General features: G+C 38.3%; 3 protein-coding genes across 9 annotated transcripts in view; 1 reads left to right on the top strand and 2 right to left on the bottom strand.

Moving 5' to 3' along the window:
• Nucleotides 1-3,524, top strand: part of LOC121986764 — a 4,377-nt gene extending 853 nt beyond the window's left edge. The window contains exons 3-5 of the mRNA XM_042540705.1: nucleotides 6-1,151; nucleotides 1,775-1,865; nucleotides 3,003-3,524. Of these exons, the coding sequence (XP_042396639.1) occupies nucleotides 6-1,151; nucleotides 1,775-1,865; nucleotides 3,003-3,196 (1,431 nt within the window). The 3' untranslated portion in view covers nucleotides 3,197-3,524. The remainder of the gene's footprint in view (nucleotides 1-5; nucleotides 1,152-1,774; nucleotides 1,866-3,002) is intronic.
• Nucleotides 3,525-5,142: 1,618 nt separating this feature from the next.
• Nucleotides 5,143-11,774, bottom strand: LOC121984627. Of its 2 annotated transcripts, none has more exons than XM_042537668.1 (4): nucleotides 11,645-11,774; nucleotides 7,182-11,517; nucleotides 5,741-7,069; nucleotides 5,143-5,408 (listed from the first exon to the last, which is right to left on the bottom strand). In XM_042537668.1, the coding sequence occupies exons 2-3, from the start codon at nucleotides 11,464-11,466 to the stop codon at nucleotides 5,790-5,792; spliced, it is 5,565 nt and encodes a 1,854-aa protein (XP_042393602.1). In that variant the 5' UTR covers nucleotides 11,467-11,517; nucleotides 11,645-11,774; the 3' UTR covers nucleotides 5,143-5,408; nucleotides 5,741-5,789. The 2 variants fall into 2 exon arrangements, with proteins under 2 accessions (XP_042393602.1, XP_042393603.1); XM_042537669.1 differs by lacking the exon at nucleotides 5,143-5,408 and adding an exon at nucleotides 5,450-5,468.
• An 846-nt stretch (nucleotides 11,775-12,620) lies between these two features.
• LOC121984626 (probable serine/threonine-protein kinase dyrk2) lies at nucleotides 12,621-26,699 on the bottom strand. Of its 6 annotated transcripts, none has more exons than XM_042537662.1 (8): nucleotides 26,352-26,699; nucleotides 25,466-26,095; nucleotides 16,678-16,993; nucleotides 16,303-16,582; nucleotides 14,993-15,100; nucleotides 14,317-14,595; nucleotides 13,595-13,738; nucleotides 12,621-13,182 (listed from the first exon to the last, which is right to left on the bottom strand). In XM_042537662.1, exons 1-8 carry the CDS (start codon nucleotides 26,614-26,616, stop codon nucleotides 13,006-13,008), a joined length of 2,199 nt encoding a protein of 732 aa, XP_042393596.1. In that variant the 5' UTR covers nucleotides 26,617-26,699; the 3' UTR covers nucleotides 12,621-13,005. The 6 variants fall into 6 exon arrangements, with proteins under 6 accessions (XP_042393596.1, XP_042393595.1, XP_042393598.1 ...); XM_042537661.1 differs by having other exon boundaries at nucleotides 16,303-16,677; nucleotides 16,767-16,993; XM_042537664.1 differs by having other exon boundaries at nucleotides 16,303-16,677; nucleotides 16,767-16,993; nucleotides 25,478-26,095.
• Nucleotides 26,700-27,542: the final 843 nt, after the last annotated feature.

Raw genomic sequence — 27,542 nt, 5'->3', positions numbered from 1 at the left:
GGTAGAGCTGTCGGGCAGGAGTCTCAGTTGTTGAAAAGACTGAAGCGAGTGATATTGCAGCATCAACTGTGATAAGTGGAAATGGTGTAAATTTATCTAGCAAAAAGTCTGTTAATCCGAATCTCGAAAAATCACAAGAACCCTTAAGAGTCGCAGAGGGCGCAGCAGCAAATCAAAATAGTGGATCAGTCAGTGATGTGAAGAAATTCGAAGACACCGGAGATCAAAGATATAAGGACGATATGTTGCCATTTGATGAAGAACTCAACAATCCGAATGCAAGTTTTCGGTTCAAGACAAAGAAAGAACACTACCAGAAAATGGTTTTCAGGCATCATTATGAAGATGCCATTCGGAATGATGGGCATACTTCTATGGGTAGTAATTCAAACCAGAAAGCTACAAAAAATATAGACTTCTTCAAAGAAACTGCAGAATCATTGATGTTAGAACAGAAATTTGAGGTACACAATAAGTCATATTTGCATTCTGATGAATATCATGGTAGCAATTTAAAGGATGAAAGCATAAGTAGCATTGGTTCTAACAACCAATTTGGCAATGATCTCAGTGGTTCAGGAGTGAAAACTGATTATCCAATTGACGGTGTTAGGAAAGGCAAGATTGCATCTTCGTTTTCTTCAACGCATTCAACTGATGGTGATTTTGATCAAAATGTCCAAGAAGCCTCAGAACTTCTAAGGCAGGCTAGGATATATATGAAGTCTCAAACCGATGAAGCAGCATTAGATGCCTTATTATACAGATCCGAGAAATTGCTTTCTGTGGCTGTTCATTTGAAGCCAATGAGTTTGCTGGCTGTAGGTCAGTTGGGTAATGCTTATCTTTTGCATGGAGAACTAAAATTGAAGATTAGCAAACAACTGAGAGCTCTCTTATCCAAAAGTGATGTCATTCTAAATGAAAAGTCAACTGTTTTAAGAGGTAAGAAATTGGATACAAGAATCTTAAGCAGAGACAACCTTACTTCTGCCCTTACTGATGTTTGTGAGGAGTGTGAAGAACTGCTAGGTAAGGCAGGAAGAAAGTATAGAATGGCTTTGACAATTGATGGGAGTGATATTCGAGCTCTATATAATTGGGGTCTTGCTCTGTCATATCGTGCACAATTGATTGCAGATATTGGACCAGTAAGTCACTAGTCTGAATATGAGCGAAAAAACTCAACGTGCATGAACCTTTATGTTGCGTATGTTGTTTTAATAATTGTCTTTCCAGTTAAATTTGATGCTAAAGAGTCATAAACTATACTATCAAAGTTGCAGTCAGCCAAAGACCATAACAAGGTCACGGTCAGCCTGCATCAGTTATTGTGTGTGTAAACCAAAGGAAATCTGAATTTTTACACGTTGAATTTCTTTTCTCGTTGACACGGTAAAAGCTTTGATAGCAGCCTGGGATTCAATTAGCCAACCCCCAAAATTGGGAGACATGACTTGTTGCTATTCCTTTTTCAAAATTAAATGGTTTATTTATGTAGCAAGCGAATGATGATATGATGAGAAAATTTGACAATATATAGACTCCTTTCCTTTGTTGATGATATTCTTCTTTTACCATGCCAACATTGAGTAAACTTATTCCACCCTGTGAATCTGTTCTTCTGGAAATATTAGTTTTGGCTATCTAGAGGATTTTTTTTTTTTTATTATACACCAACTATATAATGTTGTGGCTGCTTCTTAATTTGCTACTCTGGAACTTCATGTAGCTCTTTCTCTCTGTTCAATAATAAGTAATTCTACATGTACAGGAAGCAGCTGCTGATGCTGACAAGGTATACATGGCTGCAATAGATAAATTTGACGCTATTGTGACTAAGAGCAATGCTTATGCTCCAGATGGTATGAATTCATTTCCCCTTGCCCTTTGATTATTAAGTGTTGATGGAATAAGGACATAGACAAACTTTAATATTGGTTTATACAGTCCAACATGCTCAATAGAACCTTAATTTTTTTGGGAGCGTCAGGTATCAAATCTTATACGACTTGGCTCATGAATCAATCTCAAACAGCTGCCATTTTTTACCTTGTATTCAAGTATTTATCTTCAACTTTAGATTATAATAGAGCATCCCTAAATGTGTAGGAGAGACGTAGACACGTGATATACTGATATTATGATTCAAGAACTGGAGTTCTGATTGTGATCTAAAACCTTTTGTTGTTAAACATCAAAACGCTGTTTGTTATCACTTAAAGTCAAATATCATTGCCTAAAATGATGCCAATATAAAACCATGCATATCAACCTTGACCTTTATCTCTTCTTGATCTGTTTTGTTTTTCCATATACTAGGGAACTCCTTATAGGGCTCACTACAAAATCACAAACAGTAAGCTTTTATGTCAAGAGAGAGAAAAAACATTTCATTATTTTTTTTTAACTCAATGGCCTTGTAACCTGAAAAAGATTGCAGGGAAGATTTAAGAAGCTTACTTCTGGTTTATCAGCTATCATGTTCCATCTTTGAGTTTCACGTTCCCGCCATGGCTTATGATTTTTGCCTCAATGGCAGTTATACCATATTTTAGTTTCTGCTTTAGTTTTGGCCTTTTAATCTCGAAAGCACCACGCAATTCAAAGTTAAATCATGTTCTGTTATTCAGGTTTTGTCCTCCAAACATTTGATGCACGTTCTAGTTTACCTTGAATCTTGAATCTAACACTAGTTTTCAGTTAAGCAATCAATTTGTTCATGTTTACCCTGAAAAGGAGAACCTGCATCCTCGTAGAGACAGGGACTACATATGTCCTTCCAAAGTCAGTTATGAATTCGATCCCCAGTCGTGACTTAGCTTTTCAGTAAACCATAAATAATAATTTCAGAAACATGTTTTCAGTTCCAATAATTTGTAACCTCGTACTTCAACTGAAACTATATATTATTTGTTTTGTCGTGCCAATTTTTTTCTTCCGTACTCAGCCAGCCATATTTCTAAAAGATCACATATCTTAGACAAGTATATTCGATGTAGCCTTGTACAGATGGGGTGTGGCCTTGCAGCAGCGATCCAACCTGCGTCGAAACAACAGAGGGGAAAAGCTGAAGCTTCTGCAACAGGCTAAGAGCCTGTTCGAAGATGTGCTATATGTGGAATCGAATAACCGGCTCGCAAGGGAAGCTCTTTCTTCCTGTCTTTTGGAACTCGATTACCATAGGAAGTGGTAATCATTTGCTCGAGCTCCAAACAATGGCCATGTTCATAATCCATGCGGCTGGCTCTAATTTACTTCTACTTTCTTTCCTTCGGGATCGACATCATTTCTATTTCATGCGATGTGCACTGAAGAAGAAATTATACCTTGGAAAATATGGATGATAAAATTGTCGAAAGCTCTGATTCATCGACAATGCAGCTTTACTAGTATGATGAGCTAAACTGATGTAGGTAGCTGAGAATTGAGAAATGATGGCAATTTTGTGACTGCGAAGCACCTTGTTCTGTATAAAGAATCATAAAACCTAGTACATGGAGTTATCTTGTTAGTTGTCTGTATTTATATAGTCATTCATATTCATAAAAAAAAAAAGTTTAATGAAATAAAAAATAATAATTTAATTTGGTAAATTGCATCATTGTTGTCGTAATTAAGCACGGTTCGGGTACAAAAACCCGATTGCCTCTTTTGCATTCTTCGTGCTAACAGGGACAATTGATTTCCATGTATTGTGCCGTCAGTTAACTTCTCCCAGTATACTTTTGGACTCTAATTGTGGTTTACCTCGAAAGGAAATTATAGTGTGGGGCTAGTTTATCTCCCTATTCAGTTGCTAGACGCCTGATTTTTTGTACTAGCTAGTTTTCAAGCTTTTGATGTTCAAACGATGGCACTTGTTCAAAATGTAGAATTATCTGGCTTATGATCTCTCTTTCCCTCGAGTTGCATATTGTATCATGCATTCGAAGCTCATTCTATACTCTAGGTAGCCTGAACTTGTTATTAGATTATTGCGTTTGTGCTTCTATGAAATTACAAGCCATTCTTGTTAATTTTGTTTGTATTTGATATCTTCTGAGTTACATTTCGTTCTTGTTTTCTGGGATTAAGTCGAGTTTTGCTGATCTGGGCACTGTTCTTGAAGCCATCACTGATCAAGTGTAATTTGAGAAACGGACGCCAGTTTTGGTGTAGTTCATCACCAATAGAAGCCACCGATTGAATCCAAGTTAGTTTTGACGAGGTCAATCGGAAATTGCGACTCAGAAGATGGAATACTAAAATAAAGTAGTATGAGCGCGAGGCAATGGTCGACTATCCAACCATAACATTTCAACCAAACCCACTGCATTTGTGCAAAGTTTATGATCATGGTATCTACTTTTTGACCCTCACACTCTATTTCTCAATTGGGACAAATATTTTGGAAGTGGAACTAAACGTGCATACGTTGTCAGAGAAGAAGGCCGTCTATTTCTTCCAAGACTAATAGGACGAAATCTGAATGCTTGAATTTTTTTTTTTCAAAAAAAGGAGATAAATTTTAAACTAAAATTTAACTTAGGGGAAAAGTTTTTTTTTTCCCATCCTCTTGACATTCGTGAACTTTCATCCTTGTCTCTTCCCCTCCTCTCTTCTGTGTGTCCCTTCCTATTGCCATATCGCACCATCCCGTAGCCTATCATTAGGAATTCATTGTGAGCCCCAGTTCTCTTGCATGTTCAGTCATCCATCACGCTATGCAGTGTCTCAAGTTTGTTGCTAGATTAGGCGAAAAGCAATAGGAGAGTGAAAGAGTCAAAGGAATCGAGAAGGTCAGCCCAAGATAGATGCCAGCAGCATGCCCAGTAGAAGGTGAGAGAAGTGAATTTGGACATGGCTGATGTACCTTTTTACAAGGTGTATGGAGCCAGGCAAATATGTGGTTTAACTCTTGACTCTTCTCATTTTAGATTCTTTCTTGTTTTTGCACCTGATATTTGTAACAAATTTATAGAATTGGGCAATTCAAGCTGTTTTTGACCAATTCAATTGCTTATCCATCTGATTAGAAAACCGACCTGATGAAGGACCCGAGTCTAGTTATTCTCAGTCGACAAGCCGGTCCAGTCGGGGCTTAATAACTATAGTAATGACAATCAATCATGTTAGGAATTCAGATAGCACCGTAAAATATTTTAGATGAAGCATGAAGATGCGTGCTTCAACATTGTATTAATTTTCTCAAGATAAAGTAGATTACATCTATTATACAACATGCACTTAATTGCTCCATAGGAGTTTCTGAGATAAATCAAGCAGAGAGATAATACCTTAATGACACATCGGCATGAACTCTTTGAAGATGATCTAGCCATCTTGATCATCCACATCTGCAACTCTTGTAACTAGTTCTTCCCCTACACCTTGCATAAGGTTCAAGACAACTCTATCTGCTTTTGCTGAATGGAAAGCATGAATTTGCATAAGCATGTATATTTGGAAAACATAGCTGACCCCACCTATATTTGGAAAAACAGCAAACCATAAATCACAACTATTAGGTGTCAAAGTTCTATTTCACATTGCCATGCCTATCCTAGAGAGACGTTTGAGCTAGACTAGCAATCCAACAAAACAAAGGAACAAATTATTTGGATATACTAATCGAACTTGAACGGAAATACTAATTTGAACTTGAACGGAATGCAATGTAAGTGAAAAATCTCTTCTTGTTTTTCTCCTTGTGATCAGTTTTGGGAGATGAGAACTATGTGTACATGATGAATCTTACCTGGAAAATCCAAGTTGCAACTCTCGACTAGTGCTGCATCACTAGTTTATCATGGCTCGGAGTATGGAGAAGCATCAAGTGTTGATCCATGGATAGTATTGGAAGAACTGACATTACTACTTTCTGTGAGTAGTGGATCACTTTCACATTGAAGACCGGCTTCTGTAGAAGCAATATAAAATGATGGGTGAATGCTACCAGGAAGTTGTATCTCACTGTTCTCTATCAGTACCGCGTCAGGTAAGGAAGCATGATGTTGACTGCCAGAGTCAGAGTTATTGTCGTCTCTAACTACAAGATTACTGTTTTCATCAATGTTGATGTTTGATACCGTTTCACATTTTTCATGGAGATCTTGTGAAGAGCCGGCCCTCAACGGATGACGGTCACAAGGAAGGCTGATGGTGCTACTCTCATTGAGTACTACATCACTTTGGGTCTGAACATCAAAATCTAGAGATGTAACTGATCTCTCTATCAGTAAAGCATCACTTTTTGCATGGAGATCATTAAGTATTGGAGCATCAGATATGGAAGCACGAAGTTCACTGTGAATGCCAGCACAATCTCTAACTATAACATCACTAATGGTGGTGTCTGACACTGTTTCATGCTTTTCTTGGAGATTGGTATCAGCAGAGGTGTCATATATTGGTGAATGAAGATCACAGGGAAGATCGTTCGTGTCACTATCCAAGGGTACTGCATCACCTTGGTTCAGAATATCAGAATCTAGAGAAGCAACTGGCCTGCTCTCTATCATTACTGCATCACCTTTGTCATCGAGATTATCAGGCAGAACCTCATATATACAAGGATGAAGTTCATTGTGAATGTCAGAGTCGGTGGATCTGACTAAGGCATCACTATTTTCTTGGAGAATTATGTCTGATACTGTATCATATTTGTCTTGGAGATCAGTATCTGAACAAATGTTAGATGTCGGTGGATGGATGTCACGAGGAAGGTTGGCATCAGTGTTACTCTGCACAAGTACTGCATTGTCTTGGTTCTTGACATCAGAATCTGGAGAAGCAACTGACACTGACAGATGGTCACCAGAAAAGTCTGTCTTGCTCTCCTCTGTGATCGCTGTATCACTTTGCATCAGGAGACTGTTGTTTGGAGAAGTATCAGAAGCAGATGTATGAAGGACAGCAGTAGTGTCTGTTCTACCATTCCCAGCGAATACTAGTTCGCTTTGGTTCTGGGAATTAGTGTCTATATAAGCATTAGATACTGATGGATGGTCACAAGGGATGTCTGCACAGAGACTCTCCATAGATACTGCATCACATTTGTTTTTGAGATTGGAATCAGAATCATTCCCTGGCAATGAATGAAGACTGTTTATGTTGCTGCTTTTGATGAGTGCTATATTGTTTGTATCTTAAAACATTGGCTTCTAGAAAAACATTAGACATAATTAAACAGATATTACCTGGAGTTTCCAAGTTGCTATGTTCTGGTAGTGCAGCATAATTGTCTGATTGCTGGATGTCAGCAAAAGTATCTGGTGTTGACGATAGATATCTGAGATGATAACTGAGAAGTGATGGCCCAAACCATCCATATTTTCTGGCACTACTAAACGCCATCTCGGCATCAGTAATCCGCTTAAAAATTAGTTTGACGCTGTTGCTCTCCTGTTGAACTTCTGTTGCTACTTCCACTATGGGCCCATAGCGACAGAAAATCCTAATCAGATCAACTTCAGAAGGAAGAGGACTGGATTTATTGAAATTCAAAACCAAAGCTGTAGGCATACACCTATCGACTATCTTTGCATTGACACTGATTATGGGCCTATCTGAGGATAGCACTTGCTTCATAGTGGGACAAGCTATTCCAATTTGAATATGTTCTGTGGCTTGTACAACAGGAACAGAAATCAGAGCAGATGTTTGTCTTGAAGTTTTCCTCTTTTTCCTTTGAGCCGGAGCATGAACTTCGACTTCGATTTTAGTAGGGCGGTTATGAGATATCAAGTCAGACCAGTAAGAATCCATCATGTGATCAGTTTCTATCATCTCAGAAAAAACCGACAAAGCTTCAACTCTCCGTTTCTTATCCTTTTCAGCTCTTTCTTCCTCAAGATGTTTCTCTTCACTAGCAGAAGAAGAAACACAGTAGTTCCTAAATTTAGTGAAGAAACTGATTAGACTAGATAGATAATCATACCCTTCAATAGGATCTCTGGCTGCCAAATGCAGCAGCAAGAACATTTCATTTGGAGAGGCATAATACTCTGAATCATCTAGTTCAAAACTTGGGCTCTCCATCGTAGTATCCCCAAAACTATCAGACGCAAAATCATCATATACACTATCCCCTTTACAGACCTTCAGAGATGCCTCGTTAGAAGTCCTAAGATTAGAGGAAGACCCAGTAAGTTGGCTAGCAACACGACGTATATACTCTCCAACTTTAAAAGAACTTTTAATAGCTGGTGATGGTAGGCACATTTCCATATCTCCTATTGACTCTGGCCTTCTCTTCTTACTTCTTGCTGAGTCAGATGAATCAATGTCAATAATCTTGTGCCTCTTGCTAGAAGAACATGGAACTGAATCATGATCAGCTTCAATAAAAGATTTAATTATCACACCATTTTCTAGCTGAGAATCTTCAGGTAGCATTAACTCAGATAAGCTCTTTTGCTTTTTCCCATCCTCCAATACATGCTTCTGTTTTTTGTGTCCTCGTGATCTCTGTTCTCCAGAATCACAGAGAATATGACATGATTGCTCGAACAAATCTTTCCCAATGCTTTCAGAATTTAAGTGTGAAATGTCGTCATCACAGTCAATTATTCCACCATCAAAGAGATTAAAAGAAGGAAGTTCTGGATAGCCCTTAGACCTGTAAAGTGCCTTCAACTGAGCATTAGCAAGCACAAGGCTCAGGCGATCAGTATCATAATCAGGGAACTGAGCTAAATTTTTAATATATTCAAGTAGCTTGACAGGTTCAAAGTAGCTTAAAATAGAAGGTCTGTCAAGCAAATAGCCATTGCTACCTTTACGAACCCCAGCATTCTCAACCTTTTGGCAATTGATGCTGATAACTTCAGGCAAACAGAAACAAGTCATACCCAACCCTATGCGTCTAGAGAATTCATCCAATGTACCATCAACTGCACTTGTGAACACATCTGAAGTGCTTTGTTTTTCCAATTGTGGGAAATGTATCTCAAAATGCTTCAATTGAGATTCATCACACCAAGCAAACGTCTTGTCCCCAAAATAAGCCACAAGAAAGTTGTCCTTTTTTTGATATTTCAATGCCAAATCTGATGCATCAGATACATCAAAAATTTGGCCAGGCCACCAAGGATGGCTCTTTACTTTGCCCCAAACAAGATCAGAAATAGTAAAATCGTATTCATCTTTTGAAGGAAAGGAGTAACAGGTATGTTGGCCAATATCTTCAATTGAAATTTCAGCTTCTGCAGCAACATGTGCGACTGTTTGCTTGTTACCATTTGAGAGTTCTTCATCAATCATCATATCTTGGTCTGACTTTGCTTCTAAAACCAAATTTGAGGAGGAAACTCTAGCATCTCCCACACTGAGTTTTTCATCAACAACAAACTGGTTCTTTGACATTAATACTTGAGGATTTGAAATGGAATCATTTACTGCAGCACTACTTTCATTATTTTTCATGTTCCATCGATCAATTTCCATCTCCTCTGTTTCTGTTTCTGCACCAGAAACCCTCTCAATCATGTGTGCTTCTTCCAATAAGTGAATATCTCCAGTGTCAACTTCCACAACTTGAATGTCTATATCTGCATCAGACTCTGTTGAAATCATGAAACTAACATCTGGAATATATTCACCCAACGGATCTTTTTCAGAAATGTTTACTTCCATAATTGGACCAGTCATATCTGAATTTATTTTATCATTATTCACTTGATTGTTTTCATCACCATCTGAAGACACTACGCCGACCTTTTTAAAGTGTTTTTGCTGGATGGAGCTTTCTTCATCATGATCATTCTGAATCAAGTCAACATAAGTCATCTCTGTTCCAAAAGTATTGTTCTCAGAACTATGTAACATGGAAGATTCACCTGCCACAGTTGGTCTATCCAACTCAACAGACTCCTTGTAATGATTATCCGTAGAGACAACTTCCATATCATCAGTTAAGACACTATGAGTTGATCCTTCATTCTGAACAGAACTTCCGACTACAGAAACTTCTGTTCCATGACATAGCTCATTAACGACCTTCCAATTCACTGCCTCCTTTTGTAAACCTTCAATTTTATCTGCACTAGAAAGGCAATCCTGAGGTAGTTTGATTGCATTGCCATCCTGCAGTAATATCTGACTAGGTGCTCCATCAGCTTCAGCAGCTGCATCCAATGCATCAGTTCCCAGGCCCATCTCTGAATCATCATTTGCCACTTGGATTACCTTCTCTGGATCTCCAGAAAGTTCAATTCCATCACTAGCCTCCATACACTCATCCCCTGTATTCACCTGAACCTCCAACTTGTCAGCTTCCAGAAATGCATGATTGGCAGAAGAACCACTCCCTGATGAACATTCTGTGTCAACAAGCTTGCTTTCCAATTTTCCATCACCAAAAGCTCTCTTTTCAGGTTCATCAACTACAGAAACTGCAACATGCTCGTCTGGTGGTGTTAGTTCATCAACTTTCTGGTTCCAAACTTTATCAGATAAGGGTTCCTCTTTGCATTCAGTTTGATTTTTAAACTCTGAGATCTCAACCTTAATACCCTCTGGACATGGTGTATCCTCTGCTATCTCAACTCCATCCCCATCAAGATCAAAAGTGGTTGGTTCTGCCTTCCCCAGATCATGGGCTCCACCAAATGTACTAATTTCAGGTTTGCAAGTGCCAACTCGGCTATGATGCTCCAAAACTACTGAATCAAGGACTTTATCCTGAAGAGCTGAAGCAACTGAATCATTGTCGAATGAGACATTTGACATGTTATCTTGCTTCTCTTCATTCCTTGTATCTTCCTCCACAAGCTCAGCTTCATCTTCATTCTTCAAACACTCATCTTTCTCTCCATTAAAATTTGCTTCACAAGGAGAACACTGAATGCCCTTGTTTTTGTTCTCACAAGGATAATGAGCATTCATTGCTTCTGCAGTCTTGCTAACACCTGCTCTTTCCATGTAATACATTTCTACCTTTCCCTGAACTTCAGATTCATCTGCAGACGCCAAATGGCGTTCAAATATTTCATTTCCTGCCAGCAGAATTCTTCCCTTTAGTGAGTTATCAGTGTGTGCAGCATTCTCCAAACTTGTTTTCACTGTCAAAGAAGATTCAAGCTTCTCAAAGGTTTCAACTTCACTACCACTCTTTTCAAACTCGGCTGGCTTGATCTCACCTTCAACATCAAGCGCCAGTACGTTCAATGTCTCAACCACATTCCTTTCTGGTGTATGATCAGCTTCACAACCAGTGAAGAAAGGATTTCTTGTACCACTTTGCTTCTCCTCTCGATTCCTCAAACTCTCTGTTATTTCTGCAGCGTCGCTACAATCCGCGACTCCGTCAGCAGCCAAAACGCTTCCTTCCGAGTTACGAAAAACCAAACATTCTGCACTGGTGCTTACTTCTCCTCCAGTATCAGAAACAAGTTCAGCACCTGAGTCCGAACTTCCTTGTTCCAGCTCCCCTGCGTTCAAGTCCAGGCCCGTGGTGCGCTCCTCCGTTAGGCGCGAATCCATTGAACAGGAAAAAACCTAGAATTTCCTCCTCCGCAGCTTTCGACAAACCGCCTAAGCCAACGACAGCAAATTGTAAACTCAACAAACTTCAAAAGCACATTTCAGAACCCTAGAATCAGCTACGGAACCAAAAAGAGGGAGATCAAAGAAACAAAAGGGTGGTTTTTGGACGAATTACCTGGATCATGCAGCTCCAGCACCTCAAAACGAGAGATTCGAAGGGACTTCAAGAAGGGAAGAGGAGGGTGGGGAAGGAGATGAGATCCTCGAAATCCATTAGAGCAGGAAGAAGGTTTGCAGGGGCGGAAAGGGCTCGTCTTAGATAGTCAGTGGGCCTGACCCGGCTTGGTTCTTTGCCCGCCGGACCGGCCCATTTCTTATCGGACCGGTTTAGTTTTTATCGGAAAATTGTATTCGCCCTTCAGTTTATTTATTTATTTTCAATATACTACTTAGTCCTTAGTTTCATAATTCACCCTCAATTTATCTAATTTTTAAATACACTCCCTAGTTTCAAAATAACTAAACATTCAATTAAAACTGAATCGAATAGAAAAATCAAATAAAACTTGTTTTTACCAACTGAACCAATCAAATTTTATAAATCAAACAAACAAACTAATTTTTTTTGAAAAAAATAAAATTGTTAGAAAAAAATTAATCCATTTTATAAAAAAATAAAAAATCTTAATATTTTAAAATTTTATTTATTATATAATAAAAAATCAATTTAATCGGTTTATTATTTTAAAAATTCAAAATGAGACATATTTAATTAAAATAATCAATATTTAAAATAAATAAATTTTCAAATAAATAAAACCAAATTTTCAAATCAATTGGATCGGTTGTTAAATCAAAATTTTACTCACTCCTAATCATTAATACTTAAATATTAATCTAATATGCTTAAATTTAAATTAACAATATTTCTTTTATATAATCTTATGTATTTTCTCTTGTAGTTATTTACTCCACAGCTTACCATATACAACTAAATTAGGGTGTTCCCCTTAAACTATGTTTTTTTAGCACCTACAAATTTTAAAATGATAAATTTAAAAGTATAACACAACTAAATATTTAACTTTTTTTCATAATAGAAAGCTTTAATTATTTCTTTAATAATTAAATAGACTATAATATTGTTCAAAATATTGAAATATCATCTCAAGAAAATCATTTTCCATGATTACATAAAACTTGCCAACACAACCCAACACAGCTGCTCTCTGAAGGAACAATGGTAGAGATCAGTTCTGGGAGCTGCAAACACTGAAAGCCTCAAAACTTAGACAAGCATGAACTCAGCCGCAATATTACAATATCCGACAGATTATTTACATAAATACGCAACACTTTCCTTTCACAAAAGACACAATTATGTAATATTTGCACGATCGCGTTGTAAAATTGGCGCTGGCCAAACTGCATACTTACAAGAAAAAGGGGTTATTTGAATCTTTTGGTTGAATCTTCTGTGTACATGCTTGAGTATGAGTTCTTCATCTTTATGACTGCATAGTGACACTTCATGTGTCAATGGTAGGAGATGGAGAGCCATTCATGTTCTAGTGCTTCACTAGCTGTCGGTCTCCTCCTTGGGTTTATTTGGAGCAAACAAGAAAGAAAATCAACAAATTTGGCATCAGAATCTAGAAGCTGATGCGACAGCGAGGAACTCTCGGGTATTAGGTACTCGACTTGGTCTGTTTCCTGTAACGAGGATATGTTCGTCAGTTTTGTTAGAAAGTTGGAGCGTGCCCGAAAGTTCAGAGTACATAATTGCAAGCAAGCATTCATGACAGCTAATTTGAGTGAGATAGCTGCACTCAATATGTAAATGTATGTCAACATTACAGGCATTTGATCATGATTGCAAATAGATTTCTCATTTCTTACAAAGCCATGGAAGATTTCAGCTGTAATGCTCTTAGGTTTTGGTTTGCTTTAAGTGGCATGACTAAGAGTTCCTATGTTGAAAATGTTCGGTGAACAAGCAGTTGTTACTCCTTTTTTTTTCATCCTACCTAGCATTCATATGATCTCAGATTCCACCATGAAATATAAAGCTTAGCATGAGTAATTGACAAGGAAAAAAAAAAATCTTTCAGGGAGGGAGAGAGACCTCATTCATGTGATAAAGATCATATTTTTCAGTGAAATATTTGTTTGTTTCCAGTCCCAGTGAAAGCATCTCCTCATCAATTGGACCAAGGATCCCGATCATCCGAGCAAGTATCATGGGTACTGAGTCATTTGGAAATAGTACCTGAATAGCAGAGAAAATTTAGACTGTAATTTGTTTGATGTGTGTCGATACAGTTCTAGCATGAAGAAGTATTTAACAATCTGTAGCAATTTGTGAGAGGCTCATCGAGATTAGAGTGAACTTACTAATTCCCACCTGGAAAATTGATTAAATTAAACACAATACATTGCGACAACATGCAAGACACTAAACAATCGTCCTGGACCTCCATCTTTGAACTTTTGAAGCCCACTGTGGAGCCAACAGTTTCAACAGTTGAAATTTTCAAATTGATTGGTGGAACCAAGACCACAGAATTACCAAATATAATATCTAGGTGCTTTCTGGCTCAATCTTTTTTATGAATTTTATATCCTATTCAAAATATAACAATTAAGCAAAGCTTTGCTGACAATTGCTAATATGTTCTGAAATGTAGTAGAGAACACAAGTAACTTTTTCCTAGAAGATCTTGTTATGAAAATCTCAACATTTTTATGGAACTGTCACCTAACACGCAAAATTTTTATGCACCTCACCAAAGTGTGTAGTATTGTATATTTGATAAATTAGGTTAGAAAGATAAGAGTGGAACTTACGTCACCAGTGTACAGCTCAGCCAGGATGCAACCTAGGGACCAGATATCGATCTTCTGATCATAAGAGAGACCTAGGATAACTTCAGGAGCTCGATAAGAGCGAGACTGCACATATGTGCTTAAGTTGTCCATCTCAAAGCAACTGCTTCCAAGGTCAATGACTTTAATTTCACATCTACTATAGCTCTTGAGAAGGATATTCTCAGGTTTCAAATCACAATGAATTATCCTCAAATGATGGAGGTATAATAAAGCCTCTAGACATTGTCGAGCAATATCCTGTTACAGAAGGATAATAGTACAAATCGTTGTCAAAGAAATGAAACAATTTTAAGCATACTAATTCTCCCTACTAGTAGGACTGCTTTGAATCAAAACCCTAATAGCTTCTCAAGGGAAAAATAATATTTAGACATTCAGGAATCAATTCCTAGTTAAGTCTACAAAACGCTTGGTCAATGAGGATGCTGATAATGAAATTCATAGTAAATCCTATGCATAGATTTTTTTACTTATCGTTTGACTAAATGTTTAAAACTGCAGCAGCATAATGTTTGTGCATAAGTTCCCTCTTTAAGATACAGATGGAGGGTTATATTACCTAAGGCTCTTAGCAATCAAGCAGTTCTCATATCGACTTAACACACTCATGATCTATAGAAAGTAAATCACATACCTGTATTCTGGACAATGTATAGTATTCCACCCCACCAGACTCATGATTGTACTTTTGAAATTCATACAGGTTAGCTTTTAACAACTCTGTAACAATGAAAAGATGTTCCTGCAGCATTTAATTGATGATATCAGGACACTTTGTTTATCAGCAAGAACCAGCATGCAAAAGAAATTAGAGTCAACATTTTGATATTATGTGCTAGCTACTAAAGTATGTGATAAATATACAACAGGAAGCATATATCCAGAGGTAAAGCAACAAAAAAAAATACAAAAACCAATCTTTGATGCAGAGAACAGACATTAATAATACAGATGTCTAATTACAGCTTCAAAATTACAGATATCTAATTAATTTTTAATATTAATTGTAAAGATGCAAAAGATTTGGAATTTAATAAACAGATCCATATCAATTAAAAAAACTTCCAAATGATGAAACAATAATATAGATTTTGCACAACTACTGAATTCTGGACCACTCAGGCCACGCAAAGTAAGTTTTCGATTCTTGCAGGAGAACCTTGAGTATTGGCTATCATTCAGCATCTAGATGAGGTTGGCCAAAGTGCTCTCCTTTCCAAACTGCTACAATAGCTTTATATGGAATAAAGCAGGGTGGAATATCAGTGGTTCTCTGATCTCAAGTCCAATCTCCTACCCCACTTGCAGGATTGATTATTTATAGGTTCGCACTGGTGAGAGTTAGTTATTTGTCGCTAATTATCAAGGCCAAGGACACATGTTATTCCTGCTTCTTGGCTTACACTAGCATGACTATCTGTTATGAGCAGCAAGCAGCTGGTACATGTATTTTCTGTTCCGCTGGTGCATTGCTGGTATACTGAGCCCTGCAAATGTTGGTGTTGCCCACAAGCACATGTCACTTCTAATAGAGGAATATAAGTTGGATAGATTATGTCTGCTTCATGTCCAGTAGCAAGAACAACTGATTGGAAGGGCACCATTTCTACTAACATTACAATTTTTTCACTTTTCTTTTATTTGGTTTCTTCTGTCTATCATCCTAATTTTGTTACTCCCATTTTTTCCTTTCAACTATTCCAAGCAATGTACATGTTCTGTACTACATTCATAGGTGTTGCTTAGTAATAGATTCGTGAGGATCTTTCCCTTCACTTTTGTTTCAGAAAGAAAACAACAACAAATAAGAACTTTTTATATTTTATACCAAATGAAGAAATAAGAACTAGACATCCACGAGGAACTAAGAAACAGTGTTTGACAATCAAATGGAGTTAACATATACAAATTATTTTATTCAAAATAGAATAACATAGACAATACCTGATAGTAGAAGTAGTCATAAAGGCGCAATAAATGATGCTCATCGGAAGGATCATGTCTGTTAACAAACTTAAGGAGTTTAATCTCATCTAAACTCTGGTCAAAAAAATCCTTATCGTTGTTTATTATCTTAAGACAAACATCCATTCCTGTATGAAGATCATGAGCCTGAACAACCTTGCTAAATGCAGCAGAACCAAGATACTCTGTAATGTAATATCTGCCTGCTATAACTGATTTTAAGACAATTGGGAACTCTTTGCTTTCTTCAAAGCCAGTCCTGAAGTTGATGCACAAGAATTCAGCACATTTGTTTTCTGAAGTAGGTGCGTATGTTGCACAAAAATGGTCTAGATGGAAGTTATGGATCCGAACCTGTTTTTACGGTGAATTATTCTCAAGTCAAATATTTCTAGTTCATTTTCATGAGAATTATAAAGACGAAGCTCATCACCAATATCAACCTTTAATTCCAAGTCAACAGCTTCAGGTTCCTGTAATTCTTTGTTAGACATCCTACAATCCCCATCTCCATGGGCAGATTTAGCACCTTGTTTGTACACTTCCTCTTCAAAAGGTGATATACTGTAACATTCTTTTTGCAACTCCCCATCATCCATCTTGTTCACAGAAAATATGTTTCTGTTATATGAATCTCCTTTGCTATCGTTTTTTATTTTAGGATCATACTCTGCACCACAAGCAAACTTCAATGAGGACAGAAACTGCAAAGGAAAAGATTGCACATCAATATGTCCCTGCAGACATTATAATGCAAGATGTTTAACATATTATAATATAAACTTAACTAGTTTTTCTTTTTTTGGGGAGGTGGGGGGGATCACAAGACTATTACAACTCTAGATGTCTATGACATGAAAAGCATCATCAGATCTAAACATCATCACAAAACTACCAACATCTAAGAAAAGAAAAACATCAAGAAAGCAACTACTACCCAACCGAGAGCTCTATCACTTGATGTCTACAAAGCATCAGACATGTATCTAGAAGAAGAGGAAGAGAGAAAGAGATCGCACGGAGCAACGAGACAAAAATGCACAAGAAAGAGCAAACACGAGGAAGAAGAGTTACCGTAGTTCGGCGGCGTGCATACTCTACAAAAACGGCCGAAGTTTTATTAGAATTCTCTCTACACAAGAAAATCACATTCAATGATTCTCATAATATAATAGATTTATAATGATCCCTATAAATATTGCCTAAACCATAGACCCATTAAAACAATAATAGAATTCTATTTTGAAAAACCGTAACAAAATTCTGTTATTAAAAACCATAGCAGAATTCGGTTACGAGAAATCTTAACAGATTTTTCTTAAATGACATCTCTAGCATTGACCTTCAGTCAGATATAAATCACCCGTCAACACCAAGTCATGGAAAAACTTTGTACACCTATCACTATTCATGAGATGATACTCTTTGCTCGTTGTTGATAGCAAAGATTTTCTGCCTCCGCTAGTATTGTGGCTCTCTTTCTCATCATCCTATAATCACTTGGAGGTTCGACTCCATATAGAAGGCTTCGTTGGGCATCCTCTAGCACTAATTTGGCCCTTAGAGCTTGCTTTGAGATGTGTTGGAAATGAAGTTTATCAAGTTGCCGCAACTTGTCCTTTAGTCGTGTAAGCTTTGCCTTGAGTACATATTAAGCATGTCCAGAGACAGGATCATCCCATGAACTCACCACCAAGTCTTGAAACCCATCATTTTGTGTCCACATATTATAAAATTTGAACGGCTTATTGAATCCATTCTCCCTTGCAAGTGTCAAAACTATACCGCAAGAGTGATCTGATAGGGCATTCGGGAGGTGTAAAATCCACATAACTCTCATAGTCCGCTATAATCCAATGTGAGTTAACCATAGCCCAATCAAATTTGCAAGAAACCTATCCATTTGTCCATGTTAACCGGCATCCAATGGAGCAAAGATCAACTAAGCCACAAGTATGAACAAAACGTTCCAAATCTTGCAATTCATAATTGGTAACCGGCTAACCATCTTCCTTGTTTGGACCATTAATAATGAGTTATAATCCCTAGTAATGAGCGAAGGTTCATCCTTCATCTCCCCAAGAAGTGTGAGCATATTCCACAAGGGTTGTCATGCATAATAGAATGTAAACCATATACAAAAGTCACCATGAAAACCCGACCTGTAATTGAACAAATGCAACTGTCAATGCATATATTGATCTAATGCCATAAGAACGTCCAGAGAAACCCTGTGCATATCCCAAAAGAGCAAAATACGACCTCAAGTAGAATAAGTGAAGTTATTTGTCATTCCCACACCTGAGAATTTCTTTTGCATGATGATATCCAAAGTATCCTCATTGAGCTTGGTTTCGATAAGCGCCATCACTTAATCTCTTTTTGTTTGAGGTGTTGCACTCCCCATGTTTAAGGGTTTTATGGAAGCTCCTAATGTTCCATGAGGCTAGCTTCATCGTCCATGTGAGCGGGCTGCTGGGACACGTAAATTCTGCACACTTTGTCGATAACCCACAAGAGTCAGAGATGAAGAGGGTGCCATATCTGTGTTATTCGGTTCACTTCCCTGCTCTGCAGAACTTGAAGTGTTGCTGCCTATGGCTGTGGTAGTCGTATCCTCCGTGCTTAGAGAGACTGAAGAGGACACATTTCAATCAGTATCTTCCTGTACCGTAACTGCCATCATAGGACCCGAACCCACAGAAGAGCTCTCAGATAATAGGGAAGTCTCCATAGCCAGTTGAGGGTGAGGAACGGTGTCTCTCGGAGCTGCTACCTCCAATTTTAGGGTCGGTGGTGGTTCCACTGCCATGGGAATAGTCTTTTCAACAACCGTTAATGCCAATAAGGAGAATGAGCAACTTAATTGGAGGCTATGGATGAGTTGTTTGCCTTCGTCTATATCTCGATTGAGGTCTTCCTCTTGCGGATTGGGAGCGATTGTGACGTATCTCATCTTGAGGAGGGTTCCGGCCAAAGTTCTTACAAGAATCCTTCCAGTGTCCTAGCCTACGGCAATCATCACAAAAGTTAGGCATTACTTCATATATTATCTCAAGATCAAGTTGAGCTCCGGTGGGCAATGTAATTGGTACCGTCTTGATCTTTTCATCGAAAACTGAAACATCTACCAAGAGACGAGCATAGGCCAATCTTTACCACGTACGAGTCAGTTTGTTGGTGTATAAAGGCCTTCTAATCTCTGAGCCAATGAGACCAAGAACCTTCGATGACCAACAATCTAGAGGCAAGCTATGAATTGGAATGCAAGCGTGGATATACTGCCCATCTTCATTAAATAAAAAACACCTCAGCATAATCTTCAAGAACAAAGGAATTCCAAAAGCAAAATAAGGACTAGCAAACAAAACTTTGTCCCAATCTTCCTTCGTGTCGAACGATAGAATACCGATCTGCTTTTGTGCATGTAAAACTTATACAGAACGCCATCTAGAAGCAACCACAACAACACCATCTCTACCCGGATGTCTCCCAATGAAGCAACCAACAAGACAAAAACCAACCGATTCCTCAACCATTTCAATGTCTTCATACTCGAAACTCAATCTTTTTCTGGTGGGCTGCGATTGTTGCAAATGGGATGCCATGTTCATTCTTCGATTGTCTTTGAAAACATTTGCCCAGGAGTCATGCCTCGCCGAACCTTGAGCCCCCATTTCGCAAGCAACCGGAACTTGAGCCCCCTTTCCACCGGCAGCAGTACCCAGACCTTTGGCAACACCGTTTGAAGCTGAGGGAGGTTGACTTGGAGGGCTATTAGCCACCTCATCACCCTCCACAATAGCTAGTGTTTGATCATCATCCACGTGGACAAGAACTGAGACTTGTGTAAGTACCCTATGGTAGTTTTGATGTAATAAAAAAAGTCAAGTTAGGTCCTGTTATGGTTTGATTCTTGTGTCTAAGTGTGCAGGAACTTAGAAGCACAAGAAGTCGAGCGAAAGACGCAGCTAGAGAGAAGGATGGCACGGGCGATGAGCTCAGTGCGTTCGAAAAATGAGGTGTTGCAGAAGAGTATGCTGGCAGACGAGAAGGAAGCGCGCGGCATTTTCCGAGGGACGAGAAGCCGGAGCCAAAGCTTGCTCAAGAAGGTCGGAAAATAGGTTTGGGTGAGCCCTATTCTGGATAGCCGAGATCACCCAAGCGAGCGAAGCCGGAGCGGAATACCCGGACAAAAAGTCAACTCTGAGTTGTACGTCGTCCAGTGGATCAACGGTCCAGGTGCCCAAAGCGGGTCTGAGCGCCCAGAACTGGATAAAATTTTATCCCTTATCCGTTGCGTAGCCATTTGTGAGAAGATGAGAGTTGTCACACTGGGGGCACCCGGAGAGGGTTCGGGCACTTGGACCGTGCCACGTTAGCAAACGGTCAGTTTCCACCAATGGGCTATAAATAGAGCCTTGATCTTCTCCATTTTAAAAAACACACTTTGTACTTTGAATTTCTTTCTGTTTTTCACTTCCAAGCTTTATTTTCGTGTACGAAGCTTCTTCGCCTCCGACGTTTTGTTCAAGAAGAAGATCTTCAGTGAGTTTATCTTCCTTGGAGTAGCAATCCTCTGATTGCCAACCAAGTAAATTGTTTGCCTCATACTCCTCTTTAATTCTATTATTATTTCTTTAAGTGTGTAATTGTTTGAAAGCCCAATAGTTCGAGAAATGTATTCATTGTTTTATTGTGCATGGCAATTCGCCCCCTCTTGCCGGCCGCAAGGGATCTACAATTGGTATCAGAGCAAGGACGCTTCAGAAGGATTAACTGCCGACCGAAGCAACGAGATGGTCGGAGCTAGCATCTACCCACCAATGTTCGAGGGGGAGTTCGCATTCTGGAAACGAATGGAGGGATTTTTTCGAACTGACTTTGATATAACGCTTTCTATGAAATTTGAATTTGAAGTCTCCAAAAGCACAGATGGAAAAGAACTCGAGGAGTATCTTTGGACTCAAAAGCAACACAACAAATTCATAACGAATGATAAGACCGAGTTCCACCTTCTGAGTGTTCTTCCTGCTCAAGAACTCGACACAATTGACAACTACCACTATGCAAAAGAACTTTGGGAAAAGTTCTTAGAGCTCTACGAACAATCAAAAGAAGAAGAATTTGATTCTGCTATAGATACTGATTCGCCTTCAAAAGAGTCTGGGACCAAGGAGATTACCGGAACATCACTAATTGTCGAGTACCTACTTGAAGACAACGAAAGCACCTCGGAGATGAGCATCAATGAAAGGGGGGACATTGCAGAAGAAAGCAGTAAAAAAGGGGGAGCGTCTACTGACAAATATGATATGGTAAGTCAGGTAAGTAAGCTTCCTCCAGAGCAATTATATAAAATTGTGCCAATGTTAAATAGATCCTTATATAATAAGAGAACAAAGTATGTAAAGTCAAAAAAAAAATATGCATACCTAAAAGAAGAATTTGAGAAATTAATGGATGAAAATACAAAATTAAACGATAAAATTAAAATGTTAGAAAAAGATAATTCATGATCAAATTTTTTACACGCTCCAAAAAGAAATTTCAAATATCATCGAAGGTTTAACTGGTATTTTAGATATCATAAAGGCCAAATTAGAAAATTATCACGAAAATTTATTCCTAAAAAGTATTTGGCTAATCAAGTAGAAAGGAACCTATATTGGATTCCAAAATCATACTTAGATTAAAATCTTTATGCATGTTTTATTTTTAATTTGATTTAATATTTTTTTGCTTAAAATTGTATAATGTTTTTTAATAAATTGTTTCGTATAATTTCTGTCCAAAATTAATTATATCTTAATTTTTTCAAGAAAGATGATTTCATTACCTATTTGTAAGAAAATTTTCAAAAAAATTTTACCAATATATTATTTGTTATGAATTTTTTTACAAAAATCATATTTTTTAATTTAAAGTTATTTTGCAACGTTATTTTTGAAAATTTTATTTTTAGGTGATAAACTATCATGTTCTCTATTAAAGAAAATATTTTTAAATTTTTTTTACCGTTATTAAATTTTCTATAAATTCTTTAAAAAATATTAATTTTTAATATTAAAAATTATCTGACATTCAATTTTTGAAAAATCAATTTTTCTAATATCAGACATTCTGGTCTCCATACTTAGAAATATTTTTAAGATTTTTCAAAATGAAAAATTATTTTTAATAATTATTTTGAGAAATATATGTTTCTGCCAAAAATATTTTTTTTATCATGTTGATAAAACTTATCTTTTTGTGAAAAATTTTCCACAGATCTGGATAAAAATCTTATACAGTGGCAAAAATTTTCAAATTTTTTCAACAAATAAAGTTACTTTTAAAAATTTAATATTATCAAATCTAGTCTTTTACTAAATTTTTTTTACGAGTTTGTTTTATTGACTGCCATGTTTTACCCTTAGAATTTTTACTATTTTTTTAAGTTAGTAACCCTATTTTTAATGTGATCAAAGAGGGAAAATTAAAGATTAAGTCTAGGGGAGGGTACATTTTTGATTTTGCATTACATGTTATTAATTGTAAATTATATAGCTGTTATTTTACTGTTATTTGTTTTGGTTTATCCTAATTTAACTTGGGTTACTCACATCAAAAAGGGGAGATTGTAAGTATCCCGTGGTAGTTTTGATGTGATCAACCAAGTCAAGTTAGGTCCTGTTGTGGTTTGATCCTTGTGTCTAAGTGTGCAAGAACTTAGGAGCACAAGAAGTCGAGTAAAAGATGCAGCTAGCGAAAAGGATAGTACGGGAGAGAGTCGACAGGCTCGATGCGTCTGAGGGACGAGGTGCTGCGAAAGAGAACGTTGGCGGACGAGAAGGAAGCGCGCGGCATTTTCTGAGAAACGAGAAGCCGAAACGGAAGCTTACTCAAGAAGGTCGAAAAATGAGTTCGGGTGAGCCCTATTCCAGATGACCAAGATCACCCACGTGAGCGAAGCCGGAGCGGAATACCCGGACAAAAAGTCAACTATGAGTTGACTAGTGTCCGGGTGCCCGAAGTTGCTTTGGGCGGCCGAACCACTTTGGTCAAGGGCACCTCGTGCCTCGTCGAGTGGATCAATTGTCCGAGCGCCCGGAAGTGGATAAAATTTTATCCCTTATCTGTTGCGTAGCCATTTGTGAGAAGATGAGAGTTACCATGCTGGGGCGCCCAGAGAGGGTCCGGGCACCCGGATCGTGCCACGTCGGCAAACAACCAGTTTCGACTAGGCTATAAATAGAGCCCTGGGCTTCTCCATTTTGAAAAACACACTTTGTACTTCGAATCTCTTTCTGTTTTTCACTTCCAAGCTTTATTTTCATATACGAGATTTCTCCACCTCCGACGTTTTGTTCGAGAAGGAGATTTTCATAGTGAGCTTATTTTCGTTGGAGTAGCAATCCTTTGATTGCCAACAAGTAAATTGTTTGTCTCGTACTCCTCTTTAATTCTATCATTATTTCTTTAAGTATGTAATTGTTTGCAAGCCCGATATTTTGAAAAAGGTATTCATTGTTTTATTGTGCAGGGTAATTTAACCCCTCTTATCGGTCATAAGGGACCTACAACTTGTTGATGTGGAGGCAAAACTTGAGCAGTATCTAATCCATCAGCCACCTCATCAATTTCCTCGTTTGCTTGCAAATCAAAAGTCAAATGACCGGCCAATGGAGAATCCTGGAAACCTTTTGAAATTGATGCAGGTATTGATGAGGTATTCATTGTGTCAGATTTATTAGGAGAAACCTTTCCTTTTTTCTTCTTTGCCATTGGAAAGAAAAAATTATGTAGAGGTTTGCCACTCCAATCCGCCAATCAAGCTTCTTTCCTTTTGCTTTCCTTTTTGCTTCTTGCCTTTAGTGAACGTTGACTGATGTGCTACCCCCCTTTGTTGACCAGAGGGCCTCACCGGAGGCCGGAAAAGCTGAAAAACCGGTGAAGTAGACAGAAAACCAGGATCACAGCTCCAGTTGTGTTTGATCCTCTTTGCCCGTAGAAGAAACTTTCATCACCTCATATTCAGTTAGAGGGAGAAAAGAGGCATAGAACACCACCGCCATTGGAGTAATGGAAAAAGAAAAAGAGCAAACGAAGTGACGACGACCACCGAATAGAGGAGAGGGATAAGGGAAATCAAGAGGGGTAGAGGGAGGGCTGCCAGGGGCTAACTCCGGTCATTTTGGAATTCGAGGAGTAAAAACTCCTTTGGCGATTACTTCGCTTTGGTAGAAAATGATCATGTTTGCCGCAATTTGATGTTAGGAAGTAGAGTGGATAATCTAGATGTATCGTGGAGCCCTTAGTAAGAGGGGTACTAATATTTCTCTTATTGATGGAAAGCAGAATGGGTACGAGTTATAACACAAGGAAAAGAAGAATTATCCTGACTGAGGCTATACACTACAGAGTCATATGTGAAATTGGAACCGAGAAGTTAGAAAATTGAGCAATCAAATAGCGACCAAAAAAGTGTTCCCTTAAGTATGCCAATATTTGACCACTGATAATCAAACATGCCATTTTATTAAATAGAACCAAAGACACCACAAACTCAAGATCTTATAAGTGAGTCTGAACACACTGTAAGATATGCAAAGAACAAAGCTCAAATAAAGGATTAGAAATTATGGACTGATTCAATACCAATGGCAGGGAAACTACTAGTATAGCTAGTATCCAAGTGACAAATGTATGTAATGAATGAACCAGAGTACATGTTGCTCTTTGGATAGACCAGTAATCTTGAATTAAATCATCATCCTATTGTACAGTTAACATTGCTCAAGGTAGATCAACAAAATGATGCAGCACTAGAGACTTAGGAAGAAATAAAAAGTCATAGTAGTCAAAACCTCATCAAGAACAGGAATGAATGGAACAAGGTGGTTGGAATCTCTTTCACAGTCCCAATAAATGGTCAGTCTCCTAAAAGCATGTCAAACTTTTACCAAAGTGTTTTTCAGAGAATCCAAAAGTAAACTAATTATAATAGAAAATAAGAAATACATCCTAGTTCTTACTTAAACATCTAGTCTGCATCATCAAAATTAACCAACCCATTTTGTTAACAAATTGATGGTCTAAATCATTAAATATGTTCAGATAACAAAATAAATAGAACATAAATAAAAAGCAGAGAGCTCACTTCCACACGTACTATCATTAACCACATTGTGATCAAGTGCCTGCAGTTTTTCCTCTGTGATATCTGATTCTGAGCATTCTTTACCTTCAACTCGACTTCTATCATGAAACAGATCGTGTTCTAGAATAATGGTATCAGGCTGCTCACGTATCCTTTTGAAGCAAACCTCATTCTCTCCACATTCATCTAACCTCTCTGTCTGATCATCCAAGATCTGATAGCGGCCATAAACAGCAAAGCTTGAGCTTCTAATCATTTCAGCAACTTCCTCATTTTCATCAATCTTTGATCCACTGCAGCAATCACGAATTGGGAAAGGACAATTGTACATATCAACAGATCCCTTACAACCAACATGATCATGCTTATGCCTATGTCCGTCTTCTCCAAAATCAAACATTTCTTGTTTCTCAAACTGATCCTTTTCCTCTGCAGACATGATGAACTTGTCTTCGCTGTGCAATTGACCAGAATCTGTTTGGATGAACATATCACAATATTCTCCAATCTGATCATCATACCAATAGTTATTATACCCTCTGGCTGTCCCAAAGTCTGATTGCCGATCAGTTGATTCCTCATCCGATCTAGACCGAGCAGGTGACCAGACTCCATAGGGATTCAAAAGTTCTGTTCCATGAAATCAAAGTAATTGAAAAGGTTAAGTTACTCAGATTCATTACAAGATCGTTTGCAATTGATCTTTAAATGAGAAATAAGCACACAAAAAGAAAGGTCTTTTTGAAAGATTGGCTCTCGAATAGGCGACAACAAAGCATCAGAGAGCCGAGATTGGTGGAAGAAAGTCAAATTCGCACAGAAAACAGCAAAGTGATACAATGAGCGACGAGATCAAACAAATAACCGAGTCAAAAAACCAACGTACCGAATGGCGAAGAACCGAGGCTGACGAACGTGTCTGAAGAGCTGGAGTCCGCACTGGTGCGCGCAGTATCGCCGCCGCCTTCGCCGCCAAGGGATGGCGTCGAAAGTTTCAGAGGCGGGAGAGCGATGCCGACGTCGAGGTCGAGCTCCGCCGCCTGGCTCGTGGGACAGCGGGAGAGTACGTCGTCGCGGAGGGCGTCGGCTGCGGCAGAGAAGCCGCGCGCAAACAAGAAGTCGATCACTTCCTCCACCCTCGGCGCCGCCATTCGAGGGCGCACGAGTCTCCAAGCCGCATGCTAAATGCTTACAGCTTCGAAGCGACTGCAGAGAGGAGGAAGAGGAAGAGCGAGTCCATGATCTGGAGATCAAATGCACTCTACATAGTTCCGAGCCGCGTGGGAATCTTGATCGCACGGCTTACAAAACTCTCCGCTAAATCACACTCCACTTGTAATAGACACGTGTCCACCAATAAATTTTATCTGCACTACGAGCTGTAGAGGATCACGTGATTTTCTTTGGTGGCCCCCGCCGGCGCGGTTGGAGCGGGCGGTGCGGCGGATGGGTTTTTCTGTCCACTTTTCCTAAAATGACTAAGATGAGAAATTACCAGCACGACACTGATGTCAACCCGAATTTGTCGCCTGAGAGAATGGTCGGGAACCTCATATGCAACCCCACGTTATGAACAAATAACTAAGCGGGTAAGTTTTCTGGGTGTACATTAAGGTATATGTGACTCGTGTGAATTTAGTGGCAATCGCAGTATCGTGTCGGAGGCTGACGCATCGCTTTCTGTCGGATCCGCGCTCAACTGTCTGTCTCGTCCCCACACGGTAAGCTCACCGCCCAACGCAGGATAAAAGTATGCGGACACAGAGAAAGATAATTTAGCTATCTTTTACATTCAACCCCACAAATATCATAAATTAGAAGCTCAACTTAATCTACCCCATTGTTTGATCCAGATCACAATCTACAATTGGTGTCTTTTGTCAAAACTAAAAGATAGACTGTAAGTTATTAAAATTCGAAGGTGAAAATATAAAAGTGAGTGAATTTTGAAGAAATATTTAATTTAACTAGAATTCTATCGTATCATTGGATAATGTTTAATATTAACGACAATATGTTTTCTACGAATTCAAATTTGGAGCTTTAAATCCTTTTGTGCTTCTATTTTAAAATTTGC

The sequence above is a fragment of the Zingiber officinale genome, chromosome 5B (assembly GCF_018446385.1).
Source record: "Zingiber officinale cultivar Zhangliang chromosome 5B, Zo_v1.1, whole genome shotgun sequence".
NCBI lineage: Eukaryota > Viridiplantae > Streptophyta > Magnoliopsida > Zingiberales > Zingiberaceae > Zingiber > Zingiber officinale.
Note: the sequence above shows the minus strand (reverse complement) of the source record. Positions and strands in the feature narration are given on the sequence as shown.